Here is an 18,921-nt window from a genome sequence, read left to right as displayed (position 1 = left end):
GGGTCAAGCCCACATTTACAAAGACGCAGATAGGCATGTAGTGGGTTTTAGGTGTCTAACTCTCATAGGTTAAAAAACTGGGCATGTGTAGTTTTGAGAAAAGACTGAGGGGGGCCTGATAAGTCTTCAAATATGTTAAGAACTGTTATAACGAGGAGTGGAACCTCCGTGTCCACTGACTGTAGGACAGGGAGAAGTAGTAATGGGCCTCATCTGCTACAAAGACGATTCAGGTTAGATATTGGGGAAAACTTTCTAACTGTAAGGGTAGTTAAGCTCTGGAATAGGTTACTAGGGGAGGTTGTGCAAATCCCAGCATAAGACAGTGGTCCCCAAAGTTTTACCTCGTGCCCTCTCCCTTACTCCTGTCTGTGTCCCCTCCCCCCGGGGCCAGGAGTGGGGCTGTGGCTCCGGGATGGGGGGGACGCAGACAGGAGTAAGGGGGCTGGGAGCCAGGGGCGCAGGGCAGGCGTGGGGCTGGCAGCCGGGGCCCTGCCCATTGATTCTAGGCCCTGTTTCTGTTAGATGAGCTCCCTCAATTCCATGGACATCAGTAGGATTTGGGAAAAACACAGCACCAGGCAGGATCCAGCCCCTAATATGCTGTCAGTTTACGCTGAGAATTTTAATAGGGTCCAGCTGGCTGGCTGTGCCACTGCCACTCCATGCAGTGTCAGGTTGATTTTGAATGGAGCAGCTGCCTTGGCCACTCTCATTTATCAGGTGCTGTGATTATGACCACTAATGGGAAAAGAAAATGGACTCTTAAAACAGCAATTGAACTAATCTTTCTTTCTCTTTACATTTTGATTTTCATCCATTCTTTGCTTTTATCTTTGGCCCCCTCCAAACTAGTGCAGTGTAATTACATCTGCTGGGAGACCAGGGTCTGCAACTACAGCAGGTTTTTGAAGTGCTGGTGTCAAGTAATAATGTACGTGGTACTATAGTCTCTCTGCAGTGTGTGACCTGCTCCTGTTATAATGACTTTCTGAGACCCTATGTCCACGGGGCAGATTGCATCCTCTGTGTTACATGCTCCAAAGCTGGCCCTAACACATCCTCACTGGAATGTAAAAGTAAAATTCAGATGTATTACTTGTCCACAAGGTAATTGGAGAATTTATAATAGGGCCCAGTGCAAGCAAAAACCCTTGTGCCTAATCAACAGAGAGACGGCGACCTTCCTGCTTCAAAGAAGAAACGGCAAGCAGGGGAGAAGATTATGTATACTTTGGTCTCTGTACCACATGGAAATGACATCGCATCTCTCTTTGAACTGGATGCCACCACTCTTCAGAGAGCTGATTGCCTGGTTCCAAGGTAAAATAAAAAAAAAAAAAATGCTGCATTGATAAGGTTTCTCTCTAGCATTATACTGGTGAGTAAAGCAGAAAAATCAAACATATGCTAGTGTTGTTCTTCAGTTGAAATTGAGGAGCCTTCCCAGATAAACAAGAGATGTATAAAACATGATCCTGCTGCTGTGACTAGATAAAATAATTAGAAGGATAAAACAAGACTTAAAGGGAGACTGTCAAGATATAAAAACAGTGGTGCAAATGTTGCACCGGTGTAATTGAGAGCAGAACTGGGCCCAGTATGCTGCTTGAAAAAAAGTACCGTTAATAAATCTGAGAGAATCATTCCCAGTAAATAATGTATGCAATGAATTTTGCCTTGTTTTCTGTGCATGCACTGCCCAGGACAGAGCATGGTTTCTTGGAATGTATTTGTTGTTCAAATTCATTGAACAAATAGTTTTTGAGGTTTTTACTGCAGAAATTAATTGTGAATATTTGAAATTTGAACAGTATTGCTTAATTGCGATTGGTCAGATAAGTCATAAGGGTTTTTTTTCTGTTCCATGATTGAACGTTCAGTCACTTGAGAGACAAATTCTCCTGTGTGTCAATTTTAAAATTTGGTTTCTGGTAATATTTGTGTATGCAACTTTGAAATTTGTTTTCTGTGCTCCTTTTTCCTAGCACAACTCACTTGGATGAATATTCACAGACTGTGAACATGAAAAGGGAAACTGAAAACTTGGCCAAAGTGAATTAATGTAAAAAAGTAGAATGAATAGTCACTGAAAAATGTTTGCATTAATTGCCCATCTCTAGTTTCTAACAACACCACAAATTGAAAGAATTAAAAAAAAAATCTAATTCATGCTGTTTGTGCACTTGATTCTCAGTTTGACTGATATTATAAGTGCTTATTCATGTAAGCAATCTTATTGAAGTCAAGCTTACTCACGTGAGCAAAGGTTTTCAGGATCGAGCTATTAGACTGTGACTATTTAATGTGTTGCCATTCTTTGAGGGTCACAACTCTGCAGAGGACTGTTCAAATAAAAGAAAAAACATGTTTTCATACTTCGTTGAAGTTCACAGAAGTATTTCTGTTCACACTAGATTTTAAAACCTTCCCCTCACCATCTTTTCCTTAAATAAAACTTTACTAATGTTCTCTCTATCCTATTGTCTCAAAACATTCTACAGAACAATGAAGTGTGTTGCTTCCATCACTTTTTCTCCAGACCTGTTGTTTTACTGTGTTTGTCTTTAGGAACTCTTATGTTCGGTTGAGACACCTATGCACTAATACTTGGGTGACCAGTACTAGTATTCCTATAGATACAGAAGAAGAGAGGCCAGTGATGTTGAAGGTAAATATTGGTACAAGTGTGCTAACTTTCCAAACTCATTCCTATAATTGTCTGTGAATGATTTAACTTCCCTACATATAAAGATATATAATAATTCAGAGGAAGATAGAGGATTGCTCACCAAAATTAAACTCTGTTGAAAAAACACACTATTTCAGATTGGGACTTGCCAAACGAAAGAAGACAAGGAAGCTTTTGCCATCGTATCGGTTCCTCTGTCTGAGGTCAGAGACTTGGATTTTGCCAATGATGCCAACAAAGTTTTAGCATCCACTGTTAAAAAGCTGGAGAATGGAACAATAACACAAAATGAAAGGAGGTCAGTAATGTTTTTTTTTTTTTCCAGATCACTTTCATATAAAATGAATATGTATGGTATCCAAACACCACAGTAATGGACACACTAGTAAAATCTAGATAGATCAGTAGGAAGGAAGGTGGTTAGGGTGCTAGCCTGGGGCTTGAAACTGGCTGTGTCACAGGCTCCCTTGATGACCTTGGACAAGTCACTTAATCTCTCCTGTGGCTCACTTCTCTGTCGGTGTAGGCACTGCCCTACCTCACAGGAGTGTTGTGAAGATGAAGGCATTGAAGACTGTGAAGTGCTCAGATACTATGGTAATGGGGGGACAGGACTTAAAATGATGTAAAATAGATAAGGAGAAATAATGTGAGTTTCAAGATTTACCTAGATTATAGAGCAAACTTTAAACTGTGTGCATTCTGTAACATCTGCATCCAATGAGCCTGATTTGCGTTTACATTAAGGACCTTTACCCCACTCTGGCAGTGTAATTTACACCCCCTTTACGCTGCCAGAATGGTAAATGAGTGTAAATGAGAATCTGGCTCAACATCAACTCCTCTCCCTTCTATCTATAACTCCCTGTCCTCTTTGTCCCTCCTACTTTCCGTAGTCTCTTCTAAAGGGTGTTCATAGAGGGTCTGCCCTTTGCATTCATCCATATGTCAACTTCAGTGCTACTGGAGTGTCTACTCTTTACACCCTCCCAGGAATTAAGAGACTTCGTTGCACGTTGCTGCCAAATACATCATACTGCTGGGGGTGTAGTATGTTAGTTATTTTCAACGCTCCATGGAAAAATTAAATATTAGACAGCATCTCTGTGCACTGTTTAATTTGTAACTTTCATTCACAGCTTTTTATTGAAAATGTTAATTTTTTGGTGATAAAATTAAGCTTCTGTTGACTATTGAATCAAGAGGTTTTTGTCAATAATAAATGGAACAGAAGGTTCAGGAGTAGATAGATAGGATAAATCTAACATGGCATGCTATAATGGCCTAGGCATTGGTAGTTAACCCTAAAGAGCTGACAGGCCACTTCATCACTGACTAGAGTTGGAGAAGCACAAAGTAATTAATTGGGGTGTGATGTAACAACAGTGCGTCTCACTATTAGCCTTGTGACCATGAAACATTGAGATTCAGCATCATCCGGTAGTGGGGCTATTGCTGTGATATAATGCTGAAAATATTTCATAGTGCTTTCTGGATGCTGGCATTATTTGTGAGTCTCTGATTTCCTGGGGAAGAGTACCAGTCCTCATTCTTCCCTTCCCTGTCCCTTTCTGGCTTGTTTGGTACGGCAGGATCCCTACCTTTATAAGTTGCTCAGCCCTACATCTGCACCCTTCACCTTTTGCTGCTTGGGCAGCACTCGTGTACTGTGAGCCTTGTTCTACTCAGACCAGGTTCCAAACAGGTTGATGTACTCCAGGAGATCTGCATATGGGCTGAGATTTTCAAAGCGGGCTAGGAGATTTAGCACATGGTTCCTCTTGAGAGTAATAGAAGTTGTGTGTTTAAATTCCCTAGTCTGTTCTTTTTTAAAATCTCAGCTGAATATCCACATGCCTCTAGAATCTATAGTTTAGAAACCTGGGTGTAGGATATATATACTAGGCCAAATTCATCTGACACTTTGGAGGTCTGTGCGTTTAGCTGCAGGCACAATTTAGCCCACTCCTTGTTGAAAGCTTTTATTTTTCTTTCCTCTGCTTTCCCTATGAGCTGGTCACAAACACCCAAGGTTTAGTTACTGAGCCCACATGGGATCTTCTTGGCTTTTTGCAGAGCTGCTCCTGGAAAGCCTGTAGCCCTTCTCAGGGATGTTTGTTAAAGTGGGGTTTTTTGTCCATTTGAAATTCAAAGTTCCATCTATATATGTTCTGCCATATACAACTTACTGTTTCCGTCTGCCTCCTCCAGGATGGAGAAGCCATTTTCTAGTATTAGAAGTACCCCTCCCCTTTTGGTGCTCTTTACCATCACCCTTTCCCTTTAGCAGGGAATGCAAGACGTGGTCTTTTGCAAATCCACCCTTCAATACCTCCTTGGCTAGTAGATGTACAGAATAGGAGGTGGATGCTTGCATGCTCTTCCACGGCATGCAGTGCTTTCTATCTAAAGTGGCCAGCATTGGTGGTTACCTGAAAACCTAAGCTGCATATGAAAACATCTTGCTGCTGCCGCTGGTGTATTTATGTAGATTACTTGTTTCTGGATACTGTCCATCAGTTCAACTTGCTTCCTGTTTTGTTGTGGTTCTTTAATGCTTTGGTAAACATCCTTGTGATGGAGTTAAGCCTCTGCTGATCCAAAGTCTTGAATCCTGAAGCACATATCAGGCTTGGCTTTGCAGTGATTGAGGTTCTGTTGTGCCACAGAAAGCCTGTTCTAAAATGTATGGATTTTTTTTTTTAATGAATGCTAGCAAGTGTTGAACTGTACAGTAAGGATTTCTCTACTCGTTCTAGATTTGTAACCAAGCTGTTAGAAGATCTCATTTTCTTTGTTGCTGATGTGCCTAATAATGGGCAGGAAGTTTTGGATGTGTTGATCACCAAGCCAAACCGGGAAAGACAAAAATTAATGAGGGAACAAAATATATTGGCTCAGGTATGTTTTGGATATTAGTAGTTTATATATGTATATATGGGGGAGCTCCTGAAGGAAGATGGTTGTATAATTAACGAGGCTACATAGTCCTTTGTTAACATCCACTTGGGATTTCTAGGTGTTATTAGCCGCACAGGGCTCACCTATTGTTGTCTAAATGAAAAAAGGAAACATTTGATGAGGGCACAATTGAATATAAATGGCTATATTCTGTTCTGAGCTACGCCTGTGCAACTCCACTGCATTCTATGGCTATAAGAGAGAGTAAAGTCTTGCCCAAGGATGATAAAGTTGAAACAAATTTCCTACTCTAGTCCCCAGTACTGTAAATGACTCCACATCTGGTGAACCTCTGGATTCTCATGGAGCTGGAAGGACCCTAGTTCATGCTAAGATCTGTGCACTTGTGAATCAGACTTAATATTCTCTTAAAGTAGCTTCTTGAATAAACAATGGTGAAGAGGCTGGAAAAGAGGAATAACAGAATTGTCCTCCCCTTTGACTGTAAATTTATCCACATTTTTTCTGCCCGATGTCGGTGAGTAGATCGATGGGACAATGTCACTGTTTTAATATCTGAGATTGTCGTCCCCCTGCCCATCACATTCAGTCCTATGTAGATGGCAAGAGTGGTGCCCTATTTCTTACCTGGCTTAAGGTACTCCTGCAACCTTTAATGTAAATATGAATAGAAATGGCCAACTACAGTCATACAGAAATCTCGGTTTTGTTCTCACCCTCAGTGATTTTAATTCTGAACAGATATTTGGGATCCTCAAAGCTCCTTTTAAGGACAAAGGAGGAGAGGGATCGATGCTGAGACTTGAAGATCTAGGAGACCAGAGATATGCTCCATACAAATACATGTTAAGGCTGTGTTACAGAGTCATCAGACATTCCCAGCAGGACTATAGGAAAAACCAGGTCAGTTGTAGCCAAGATATTTTCCCCAAAATTGTTACATAATTGTATACTCTGGGTCTAACCCTGTGCTCTGTACTTGTATTTGGAATCCCGTTGTATTCCAATGAAACCACTCTTGTAAGAAGGGGCTGGTGGACTGGGCTCTGTGTGCATTAGTATATAGCAAATCAGTCATTAAAGCATTGACTTCTCATGCTGAACAATGGTATTTTTGTTTAGGAATTTTTATGAGACCAGTGAACAGCTTTGAAATGTTATGGTTTCATTTCCTGGGCATATGCTCCATACCATTTCTTCCTCTTTATAAGCTCCACAGGTTCAAACATGAGAATGGGACTCCCAGTTTGTGGGTCTCTGCTGTATCACTAAAATTATGCTCTTGGATGTCAGGCTAGAAAGTGGGAGAGTTGCATGGATTTTTGAATTCTTCTCACTGCCAGATTTTTGAAGCAAAGAGTAATAGTGGTCTCGGAAGCAGGACAGATTCAGTCAAGCTGCCCAACCTACCACCGCAGGGTGCCCTTTATGAGGGGGAGAAAGTTCAAACTCACTTGGTCCAATATTTTTATGAACTAGAGTGGAGAATGAGTCAACCCAAGGACTTTGCAGGCATGGAGGACTCAAGATAGTGTTGAAATGCTGTGTATGACTTCTATGGTTCCTTTCTAGAGCCTTTCAAAATATTTCTTGCCTCTAAAAACAAGAAGAATACTTCTTCAAAATAATGTAAATTCCAAATTTTCCTTTTATTTTTTTGTGCATTTGGAGCTGGGAGAAGGGATTGTAGAAGACTCAGAAGTGTTGGCCACCCCTAAGACAACTAATTTTTTCTTGGAGTACATTATTCAGTGATCCCAGATTTACTTCACTTCATGCCACTAGTAAGAGATGTGGTTTTGAGTATCACTTGGAAGGATCAATTGAGCTGATCCTAAAAGAACGATACTGCTTCTTACAGGCTGTTGTACATGTCATCCTGAGGCTTTTTTATTTTTCAGGAATATATTGCTAAGAACTTCTGCATCATGCAGTCCCAGATTGGTTATGATATTCTGGCGGAAGACACCATCACCGCTTTGTTGCACAACAACAGAAAACTACTTGAGAAACACATCACCTCTAAAGAAATAGAGACATTTGTTAACTTACTCAGGAGGAATCGAGAGCCAAGGTTTGAAGTAGCCCACATACCTTTCTTCTGTATTGATACTCTTTTATTCTTGTAACAGCTGTGAATCTGCCTTCTATTTGCTTAAATTTTTCTTAGCCCTGGCAGAGGAAAAATAAAATAAACCCACATTGTGTATAAATTGTTACCCTAGAGAGAGCAAAAATCCCTGCAACTCTTGGTTTCACCACCGCTTCCTCTCTGAGTGTAAAATAAATGGAGTGTCTAATGAAAAAAGTAACTTATTTTCCAAATAAGATGTCCAAGTGTAAATATACACTAATAATGTAAATGTATGAAGTCAATGTACTGAGGGCCAAATTACTTTTATGGGAGCAATTTATAGTACTGCTGGGAGCTGTTGCATTGCATCACTATAATTACTTTGCTTATATCTGCAGCCATATCACCTGAAGCTGTGATCTCATCACATCCCCTAAGCTAAGTAAGCTTGGTCAAAATTAGAAGAGGAGGCCATATTGGTACGCCAGTTCCCTGGTTCGTTGTTAGAAGGGAACTGTGCCTTGTAAAGGGTCCTATTGACCTTGTTTATTTAAGATCTCTCGTCTCTTTTTGCAAGAAGAAGGATCTTAATTTGATTGGCTGAATTTATTATTTGAATGCAAAACCTTCAGTTGGGCTTATACCCTAGGTGCAAAAACAATTCATACTTTAAAAATACACCTGACAAAACACACACACACACACACACACACACACACACACACACACTCTCTCTCTCTCTCCCCCCCCCCCCCTCCCTCCCTCTCCAATCAGGGTATGTAATTCCCACCTGCCAAGCCTAAGTAATTACTTTCTGCCTACTCAAATTTCCACCGCATTTTCAATCAGATGCAGTGTTGTTGGTTTTTTTTGTTGGTTTTTTTTTTTTTTTTTAGTTTTTGCTATAAACTGTTATGTAATGTTGCTATGCACTGTTATTTCCATTTTAGCAAGTAGCAGGTAATTAACTTCATTTTAATGGTGGAGTAACTGGTTCCTGACTGTGATGTACTGTTGTATTTAGACCTTTCATTCAAAAATACTTTATGAACACAAACATTCTAGAGTTCAGAAAGCTTTTGGTAATGAAAGTGTAACCCAGAGGTAGTCACTTTATTTTTTGTCAAGATCCACTTTTCTTGGTCAAGGTATAGTCAAAGTCCAGACTCCAGAAAAAATAATAATTGTAATAATAAGTAAATAAAAAGATTTTGGGGTCTGTTCAAAAGCATCTAGCAGTCCGGATTTGGTCCACAGTCTGCTTATTGACTACCCCGGTGTAACCTATGCTAACACAATGTGGCAATCTCTCCCCCTTTAGTGGCTAGACTACATAGAGAGTTTTATGAACTGGCTACTCGCTTCAGGCTAATGGGCCTGGTCCGGGTGGCAGAGGTTCATGTTTTCAGATAGAGGTCTTGGGTTCATTCCCTGATCCTCACTAAGTGACTGTGAGGCAGAAAGCATTTAAAGTTGCCTTAAACAGGTAGTTGTGGATTACTGGAGCATAGGGGATTCCTTGGATGGCATAAACGCAGCTACACCTGTTTTGTCAGTCACTCCCCCATCCTTAGTATTTAGATTAGGGGACAGTAAGTGGCAGGTGCGCCAGGGTGGGATAGGTGGTCCACAGTGCACAGCACTCCTCTGGATCCTGGGCCAGTGATGAAGTCCTTAGTGGAGTAACCCCACTGGCACATCTCAGAGCATTCTTTAGGCTCCTGTAAATTACAATAGGGGCTGTTTGGGTCACCTTTGCCTCACTTGCCCTGAGCTGCAGGGATTGAGAGCTCAGCACAGCTCTGGATTGATCTCAAGATTGATCTTCAGCGGTTAGAGGTTGTAATAATATGAATAAACAATGATCAAGATTTGAATACAGCCTGCATTTAGATAACTCTAGCACTATGGGCTCCCTGAGGCGAATATTTCAGAGATGGGCACGCTAGAAAAACCGAAGAAAGATAGGTAAACAGATTTCCTTTGTGATGCTTCTGTGTAATATTTTGTTATATTTGCTTTTTTCCTGTCCAGATTCTTGGATTATTTATCAGACCTGTGCGTTTCAAACACAACTGCCATACCGGTAACTCAGGAGCTGATCTGTAAATTTATGCTGAGTCCAGGAAATGCTGACATCCTCATCCAAACCAAGTAAGCAGCTGTAACTGAAACATACTTGTCATTGTTACCTTGCCTTTCTTGCCACATTGGTAACAGGGTTTACGTGTAGCTACCGTATGCGTTATTTATTTGAAGGCTGGTTTCAATGCAAATAGACAATCCCTTGGAATGCTCCATTATCCCAGAGGATATTGATGAGGAGGAGGTCTGGCTCTACTGGATTGACAGCAATAAGGAACCACATGGCAAAGCTATCAGGCATCTGGCCCAGGAGGCTAAGGAAGGCACAAAGTCTGATTTAGAAGTCCTTACCTATTACAGGTAAAACAATTTTTTTTACTATTCAGGGAACCTGATGCTACTCCTATTGAAATCAATTTGTGGGGAGGGATAGCTCAGTGGTTTGAGCATTGGCCTGCTAAACCCAGGGTTGTGAGCTCAATCCTTGAGGGGGCCACTTAGGGATCTGGGGCAAAATCAGTACTTGGTCCTGCTAGTGAAGGCAGGGGGCGGGGCTGGGCTGGGCTGGGCTGGGCTTGATGACTTTTCAGGGTCCCATCCAGTTCTATGAGATAGGTATATTATATTATATTATTATTAATTGTCATTGTGTGAAATTGGAGCAAGGTCAGATCTATGGTCTGTTCAGAAACTGGAACTAAGTTTGTTTAAAAAAAATAAATCACAATTTATTCAGTATTTTCCAAAGAGTGTTGAGGCTTCAATGCTTGTGATGCATCCCTGTGCTCTCAAAATGCTGTGGTTTCGGCTCCTCCCTTTTCTAGCAAGTGGGATTACACAACAGCTACTTCAGTATACTCTTGCAGACAAGGTGTGCTCTGAGCTGTTGTCCAGAAGCACAGAGAAATGAGTACCATCAGCACTTCCTGGTCCCCGCCACTGGAAGGCAGGGGCATGAAACAAAATCTTAATGTACTGAAAGTGAATAGTTCAAGGGTTTTATCCCACAACCGCTGTTCTGTGTGTGGGACTTTCTTTGAACTCCAGTGTGAGTTGGGCATAAAATTCAGTGGGGATAGGAGCCTTATACTAGTGTTTGTAATGGCAAGTCAGCTTCTTTGCTAACAAAGGGGCTGTATTATTTTCATTGTTACATTGGAATGGCATAGATCAGACTCCAGAGAGTATATTCTCAGGTATGTTGCTCTGTGCCATTCAAAGAAATCTAAGGTACTACTGAAAGTGTACCATTTATTTTTATTACCTTAAGGTACCAATTAAACCTCTTTGCAAGGATGTGTCTGGATCGTCAGTACCTAGCCATAAACCAGATTTCAACACAGCTCTCAGTAGACTTGATCCTACGATGTATGTCTGATGAAAGCCTCCCTTATGACCTCCGGGCTTCTTTTTGCCGTCTTATGCTGCACATGCATGTTGACAGAGATCCTCAGGAGTCCGTAGTACCCGTTAGATATGCCAGACTGTGGACTGAAATTCCTACCAAGATCACAATCCATGAGTAAGTTTAAAAAAAACAAACACCCCAAAGCATTTTAAATGGCTCAAACCTACTCAGAGTAAAATTGTAAGTGGCTGTAATTTTAATGCAACACACGTGAACAGATATTTTGCTGCAGAACACAAACCATTAGGCACTATTAACCCTGGAGATTTAAAAGGGTCACTTTATTTGTAAGTGCGTTTTTTAAAATGCATTATGATAAGGGAGATGGAATGGCCTTTTCCTGGGAACTACAAAGCGTGAAGCCATTACATTCAGTTAAATATTATACCCTCACTAGGCTGAACCTTAGTTTTACAATTAGAGCTTTATTGTGGCTTTAAAGCCACAACCTACAGTCAGTTGAAGCAGTTCAGAGGCAGTAGCCTCAATCCAGGAAAGCGCTTAAGCACATGCTTCATTTTAAGTATGGGAGGAGCTCCATTGACTTCAATGGGAACTCTCACCTGCTTAATTGCTTTGATGCACTGGGGCCTTTGTGTATGAGGCAGGCACAGTAGTTCTGGGGGGCACGAGCCACAGTGCAGCAAATACTGCTGCATTCTTTCACAGGGTGCAGTGTCTGCTCCCCCTCCTTACCAGCTCATTTCTTTTTTTTTTTGGCGGGGGGGGGGGGGGGGGGAGGTGGATTGTGCAAAAAGGAGAGTTGATCATGGACTTAACTTCTTACCATCTTTTCTACTATCACCACTGGTGTTGAATGCCCTAGACTGGTGTCACAAGTGGAGGGAAGATTTGTTTGCATCCTTTGCCTGCCACCCTGGTGCACACAAGCAGGACTAACTGCAATCTAGCTCTTTTCTGTACAAAAGAACTTAAAATAAGGTGAAAGCATCATGAATAGTTGGGCGATTTGGTTATTTTTTACATTACAGCTCATCGTATCCATGGAAGAGGTTAATTTTGCTTCTCTCTGTTTTGCCTAGTAGGTATGATTCTTTCACAGACTCCTCGAGAAATGACATGAAGAGGAAATTTGCTTTGACCATGGAATTTGTAGAAGAGTACTTGAAAGAAGTTGTAAATCAGCCATTTCCTTTTGGGGACAAAGAGAAAAACAAACTTACATTTGAGGTACTTTTCAGTTAGCTTTGTCACAATGTATTGTACCCCTTGAATCAAACAATGAAGCAGTAGAGCATAACTGTTAGCTGTATTAACCAGGTTTTCTTTTGAAAAGAAAAGTTTAAGAACATATTTGATTATACAGTAGAACAGGGGTTGGACCCCTCAGGGGGTCGCGAGGTTATTATATAGGGAGGTCGTGATCTGTCAGACTCCACCTCAAACCCTGCTTTGCCTCCAGCATTTATAATGGTGTTAAATGTATAAAAATGTGTTTTTAATTTATAAGGGGTGGAAGGCATGCTCAGAGGCTTGCTATGTGAAAGGGGTCACCGATACAAAAGTTTGAGAGCCACTGTGAGTAGAATCTCCCGAGTTCTGAACACCTCAGGAATGGAGGTTGTTCGTAACTCTGAAATGTTTGTAACTCTGAACAAAACATTATGGTTGTTCTTTCAAAGATTTACAACTGAAAATTGATTTAATGCAACCCTGAAACATTACTATGCAGAAGAAAAATGCTGTTTTTAACCATCTTAATTTAAATCGGTGGTTCTCAAACTTGTGTACTGGTGACCCCTTTCACATAGCAAACTGCTGAATGTGACTCCCCCCCTTAAATATATAAAGAAGTGTTTTTAATTTATAATACCATTATAAATGCTAGAGGCAAAGCGGGGTTTGGGGTGGAGGCTGACAGCTCATGACCCCCCATGTAATAACCTCGTGACCCCCCCCCGAGGGGGCCTGACTCCCAGTTTGAGAACCCCTGATTTAAATGAAACAAGCACAGAAACTGTTTCCTTTCCTTTGTCAAATCTTTTAAAAAAAACTTTCCAGCATGCTTCCAGTTCCAAATGAGATGTGTGGTTGATTCATAACTCTGAGGTTCTACTGTAGAATGTTCTTTAATACCCACTTCCTTCTTTAATACCCACTTAATACCCACTTCCTTAATTCCACTCTTTTTGCTTCCCACTTTTGTTTTTATACTGTAGTGTTGCTGTGTGCTGTTAAGCAGCTGCAGTTCCTCACCACACCAGAGGTGGCTGCATTTCAGTAGCAAATGAAGTGATTTGTGTGTGGGAGAGGTGTATACATACACTCTGTGTTAGTTAAGAGGTTTGAGATCCTTGGGGTGAAAGCAATGGCGTAGCCAACTTCTAAGAGGAGGGGGAGCAAACCTAAAAAAGTGCCCCCCTTGGCTCCTCCTCTGGCCACGCCCCCTGGCTCCTCCTCCGGCTGCTCCACGCCTCCCCTCCCCCCCGTGGCTGGCTCCTCCGCCTGCACCGCCCATCCCCCCCCTTGCTCCTTCGGCCACGGCTGCAGCCCGCAGCCAGCTTGCGCCCCCCTGCTCCTCCGGCCGCTTTTGGAAAGGCACCGCTTTTGCAAAGTATGCTGAGGGAAAGCGGCTGTTTCCTCTGCACCCCGCTAGCTACGCTACTGGGTGAAAGGTGCTGTATTCTGTGTCGGATGTGATGATAAAGGACATGTATTGCACCACATAATCCTGTCCTTTATTACTGTCTAGCACACCTGACCGAAGAAAGGTTACGTAGGATTGAGTCTTCTAGAATCAAATTAAAGGATACTTACAGCAGCCCTAGCTTAAACTACCTCTGTCCATGCAGCACTGCCTTCACTGTACATTTACCTTACCACAGTGTGACTGCTGTTTCAAGATGCTTCTTCGCTGCAGCTGTTGCCATCTGGAACAGCCTTCTGGCATCTCTCTGCCTCATAGACTTTCCTTCTCATTTCTTTTCTCAGATGGAACTATATCTCCCCCCCCCCCCCCCCCCAGCTCTGCCTAAACCTCATGCTGTTTTCTCTCCTGCTTTCATTTAACCAAATAATTGAATTATCTAACTCTGAAAAGCATTTGACAATTAGGGGCCTGGTCCTGAGCCCATCAATGGAAAGACTCCCATTGAATTCATTGGGCCTTGAATCAGGCCGATAGTCTGTGTGAAAGACAAAAGGACAGGACAAAATATAACTGTATTGTACAGTTCAACACCACTAATGTTGTAGAGGTTGTCTTCATCATGATGGTTTTTCTTTTCCTGCAGGTGGTGCATCTGGCTCGAAATCTCATATACTTTGGCTTCTATAGTTTTAGTGAGCTGCTCAGACTGACCAGGACACTGCTGGCTATTCTAGATATTGTTCAGGGTCCTATGTCGTCATACTTCGAAAGACTAAGCAAATTTCAGGATGGAGGTGAGAAAAAGCAGTGAAAAGTTTTTATTAAAATGCATTAGTCACTATTTGGGAAGGAAGCAATTTAAGCTGTATGTCTTTGATCTGTCTGTACACCCATTCATCCAACTATGTGGACAGCAGATGATTTCAGAACACATAAAAATGATCAATTTAAAAGAACTTTTAGACTGATTGATTGATACAGTGTCACATGGGATACTGAGGCCTGGTCTACATGGGGGAGGGGATCGATCTAAGTTACGCAACTTCAGCTATGTGAATAACGTAGCTGAAGTCGACGTACTTAGACCTATTCGCTGCTGTGTCTTCAGTGCGGTGTGTCAACTGCTGTTGCTCCCCCGTCGACTCTGCCTGCACCTCTTGTGGAGGTGGAGTACAGGAGTTGACAGGAGAGCGCTCGGGGGTTGATTTATCGCGTCTAGTATAGATTGCTGCCCGCCGATCTGGCGGGTAGTATAGACATATCCTGAGGCCTGGAACCTGATTTGGAACTGTCAGCTCCAAACAAGTGGAGGGAGTAGCAGATTTCTGGGTGTGGGGCAAGCAGTTGCGTATTTATACCACAGGCATTTACCAGTCAATGAGGAAGATGCTTGTCCACTATTAATTGAGGTGCTGGGCTGGCAGCTGTTAGTCATAGTATCATAGAAGGAGCAGATGGAAAAGACCTATTAGCCATCCTGTCCGTCTTCCTGCTGATGCAGGATTGTTCCCTAGTGTACACTTTCTTGTATTTTGGCTGGGTCAGAATTTAAATGCCCTAAACAATGGGGCTTTCACACCTCCCTGAGGAAGAGTATTTCACAGCCTCACTGTCTGAGAGTTAAATTTTCCTGTTCTTAATTTTATTAGATTATTTGCGCTGTCTGTGTCACACCCTAAACAATTCCTCTTCCTCCTTGATGTTTATACTCTTCAAATATTTATAGACTGTTATCGTGTTTCCCCCTTTTGTCATCTCTGAGCCAAGCAATACATATTTAGTTCTTTTAATCTTTCCTCAGTCTCTGGTGTTGCTCTTCTCTGAACTGCCTCCTATTTGTCAAAGTCTTTCACAGAATGCTGTGCTCTGTACACAACGCTATATTATAGGTGGAGTCGCATCAGAACTTTACAGAAAGGGACTATTATCTGTGACTTGTGGCCGCAATTTGAATTGGCTGTTTTTGCTGGCGTCACATTGCAAACTCACTTCTAGAAATGGCCCTAAGGAACAAAATTTTTGTTTCTAGATCCAAACTTTCACAGAGTTTGCAGGAGCTGGGCACTCAGATCTGTGATTTTTAGGTCAGTCTGATCTCTATGCATGTCTGTAAAGCTGGGGTCCCACTCCACTCATTGTCTTTACTCACCAGTATCACCCTGTTTCACCAATTCTGTTTCTCCCCCCCCCCCCCCCCCATTGACTGTATGTGTTTCAGGCTACTCTGGAGGAAGGAAAGTTAGTTATTAAGCACAGAGGGTCAGATTCTGTTCTGATATGCTGATGTAAATCCAGAGCAAATCTGTGAAAATCCAGAGCTACCCCAATATAACTAAGGTCAGAAAGTCAGGAGTTAGAGCACTGAAAGATACAAATAAGATCTGTGGAAATAACACTGCATCTATGGGAATAACAGGTACTGATGATACATATATCAGGAACTGGGATTGTTTAGTCTCCAGAAGAGAAGAATGAGGGGGGATTTGATAGCTGCTTTCAACTACCTGAAGGGGGGTTCCAAAGAGGATGGATCTAGACTGTTCTCAGTGGTACCAGATGACAGAACAAGGAGCAATGGTCTCAAGTTGCAGTGTGGGAGGTTTAGGTTGGATATTAGGAAAAACTTTTTCCACTAGGAGGGTGGTGAAGCACTGGAATGGGTTACCTATGGAAGTGGTGGAATCTCCTTCCTTGGTGGTTTTTAAGGCCCGGCTTGACAAAGCCTTGGCTTGGATGATTTAGTTGGGGATTGGCCCTGCTTTGAGCAGGGGGTTGGACTAGATGATCTCCTGAGGTCTGTTCCAACCTTGATATTCTATGATTCTATGATATAGTACACTTTAGTGCTATTTAGAGAACAGTGAAAGTTGGTGGAGGAGATCAAACATGGGAGGGGTTCCCCCCCCCCAACACCTATTCTACTGAATTAAATCTATGCACAACACCTAGGCTGGTTCATTGGATGCAGCACTGTTCTGTAGTAATGTGTCACATGCCATTTCCTCCATCTTTATCTCCACTTTCTTCAGCAAGAGGGTGCTGGACAAAGTGTTTTGGTCCCTGTGGGTAGCCTCCACCTTTGTCTGTGCTGACCCTTTTTAGTTTCCTTCTTGGATGTAGTTGTTTCCACAGATGTAAGTCTGATGAGCACTGCAGATAGACGGTAGACATGTGCAGCTGTGGGTGTAATGGTGAACCTGTGTGTGTGGGACTAGCACTGCCTTGAAAAGGACTGATTTCTTAATGGTGTTTGTTTGGACATGACCCCTACTCTGCCCTCCCCTGCTAGTCAAGTGGCTAGGAATCCTGTCTCTTCTTGTCAGTCTGTTCTGCATCCTTAGGTGCATCCTGCAGGGTCATTTGGGTGTGCTGGCATGGCCTGGATATTTGCAATAAAATCTTGCTGTGTAGAGATAGTTGTTCTTAGGTTGGAATAGCTTGAGAGACTTGCTGGACATCCCACGCAGCCATTTCTAGAAGATGAGAATGTGCATTTTCTCGGGTTGACCATGCCTTGCTTCCAGTGGGTGTCTGCCCCTTTTCTAACTTATGTAGCCACAAGAATATGAGCTGCACATTAGTCTCACTATGGATGTGCAGAGTGGTACTGAATGTGGAGAGGCCTTTACCCTTTGTGTAACCTTGGCATGCTCCCAGGCAGCTCTGCATTTCTCCCTTGGTCCTGTGGACGTACATGCTTTTGGCATGGACAGAATTAGGCCTTCAGGGTACATATACTGTGGGAATGCATTCCGAGAGTGATTCATCACTGGCCATTGAGTAGTCTCAAGGGCCATGTTCCAATAGATGCATCTCTGAAGATCTTAGTGCAGCAAAAAAGGAAAGTGCTTTTGTTAAAAAAACAAACCAAACAGTCATTGTTAACTTTTAGCAAAGATTAAAATGAAAAAGGGAAAAGTAGAAAGCAGTTCCAGGTATTGTAGTTGTTGATTCAAAAGACAGCTGGTGTGGCTGACATGTCAACTACGTATAACTTCTTCATAAGTTGGTTTCTTTTGCAGTAGCTTTCTGATTGAATGAATGAATTGGATCCAGGTGCTAGGTCCTCAGCTGGTGTAAATTGTTGAGTTCATATCCTAAAACTCAGAATCAGAGTCACTAACTAAGTTGTGATATGATACTCTCTTCCTATGAATCGTGTCAGTAATATATCTTGAACATTAAGGTGTCCTTAAGTATGCATTGCAAAGACAGGAAGTAATGGCCCAGAAGCAGTGGAATAGCTGCTTTTTCTTTTTTCCACATGATTCCGTGTCTTAGTCAGAGACATGAACATCGCCCCTTTTTCCATCCCAGTCCTCTTTTCCCATCCTTAGAGGTCCATGTAAGGAACAACCTCGGTCCTTGCAACCATGGAGGAACTGACAAAATTTCATCAAAGTCCATCAGTACAGCTTCCTGGTTGGCTAGAAGGATTGCTGCTGATCACTTAGTCCTCCTTTCTACGCCCAGTCTTAGGGCTTGTCTTCACTACCGGGGTAAGTCGACCTAAGTTATGCCACTCCAGCTACGTGAATAACGTAGCTGGAGTCGATGTAGCTTAGGTTGACTTACTCTGGTGTCTTCACTGTGCTGCGTCGATGGGAGACGCTCTCTGGTCAACTTACCTTACTCCTCTTAGGCCTGGTCCACACTAACCCCCCATTTCGAACTAAGGTATGCAAATTCAGCTATGTTAATAACGTAGCTGAATTCAAAGTACCTTAGTTCGAACTTACCGCGGGTCCAGACGCGGCAGGCAGGCTCCCCCGTCGACACCGCGTACTCCTCTCGCCGAGCTGGAGTACCGGCGTCGACGGCGAGCACTTCCGGGATCGATTTATCGCATCTAGACAAGATGCGATAAATCAATCCCAGAAGATCGATTGCTTACTGCCAGACTGGAGGTAAGTGTAGACCTACCCATAGAGAGGTGGAGTATCGGGGGTCGACTGGAGAACCCGCTAAAATTGATGGCAGAGCGTCTTCACTAGACCCGCTAAATCGACACCCGCTGCATTGATTTCAGCAGCCAAGAAGACAAGCCCTTATAGCTGTAGGATTGGTTTGATGCTATTGGGAGTCCTGCTTATGGAAGGGCTACTGGAAAAGGCCTATATGGGCTGAGC

The 18,921-nt window shown here is 42.5% G+C and overlaps 1 protein-coding gene across 3 annotated transcripts in view; it reads left to right on the top strand.

The window, feature by feature from the left end:
* ITPR2 (inositol 1,4,5-trisphosphate receptor type 2) overlaps window positions 1–18,921 on the top strand; it is a 352,852-nt gene that overhangs the window by 106,489 nt on the left and 227,442 nt on the right. Inside the window, exons 11-21 of one of the 3 annotated variants that reach the window (XM_054037167.1) lie at window positions 1,172–1,323; window positions 2,572–2,671; window positions 2,830–2,990; window positions 5,452–5,593; window positions 6,356–6,517; window positions 7,516–7,688; window positions 9,723–9,842; window positions 9,948–10,133; window positions 11,044–11,295; window positions 12,228–12,372; window positions 14,436–14,586. In XM_054037167.1, coding sequence (XP_053893142.1) covers window positions 1,172–1,323; window positions 2,572–2,671; window positions 2,830–2,990; window positions 5,452–5,593; window positions 6,356–6,517; window positions 7,516–7,688; window positions 9,723–9,842; window positions 9,948–10,133; window positions 11,044–11,295; window positions 12,228–12,372; window positions 14,436–14,586 — 1,744 coding nt within the window. Of the gene's footprint in view, window positions 1–1,171; window positions 1,324–2,571; window positions 2,672–2,829; window positions 2,991–5,451; window positions 5,594–6,355; window positions 6,518–7,515; window positions 7,689–9,722; window positions 9,843–9,947; window positions 10,134–11,043; window positions 11,296–12,224; window positions 12,373–14,435; window positions 14,587–18,921 lie in introns of those variants that run through there. The other 2 variants (XM_054037158.1, XM_054037175.1) reach the window with 2 other exon arrangements.

Source organism: Malaclemys terrapin, chromosome 1 (assembly GCF_027887155.1).
Source record: "Malaclemys terrapin pileata isolate rMalTer1 chromosome 1, rMalTer1.hap1, whole genome shotgun sequence".
Taxonomy (NCBI): Eukaryota; Metazoa; Chordata; order Testudines; family Emydidae; genus Malaclemys; species Malaclemys terrapin.
This window is presented reverse-complemented; position numbering and strand designations above follow the sequence as displayed.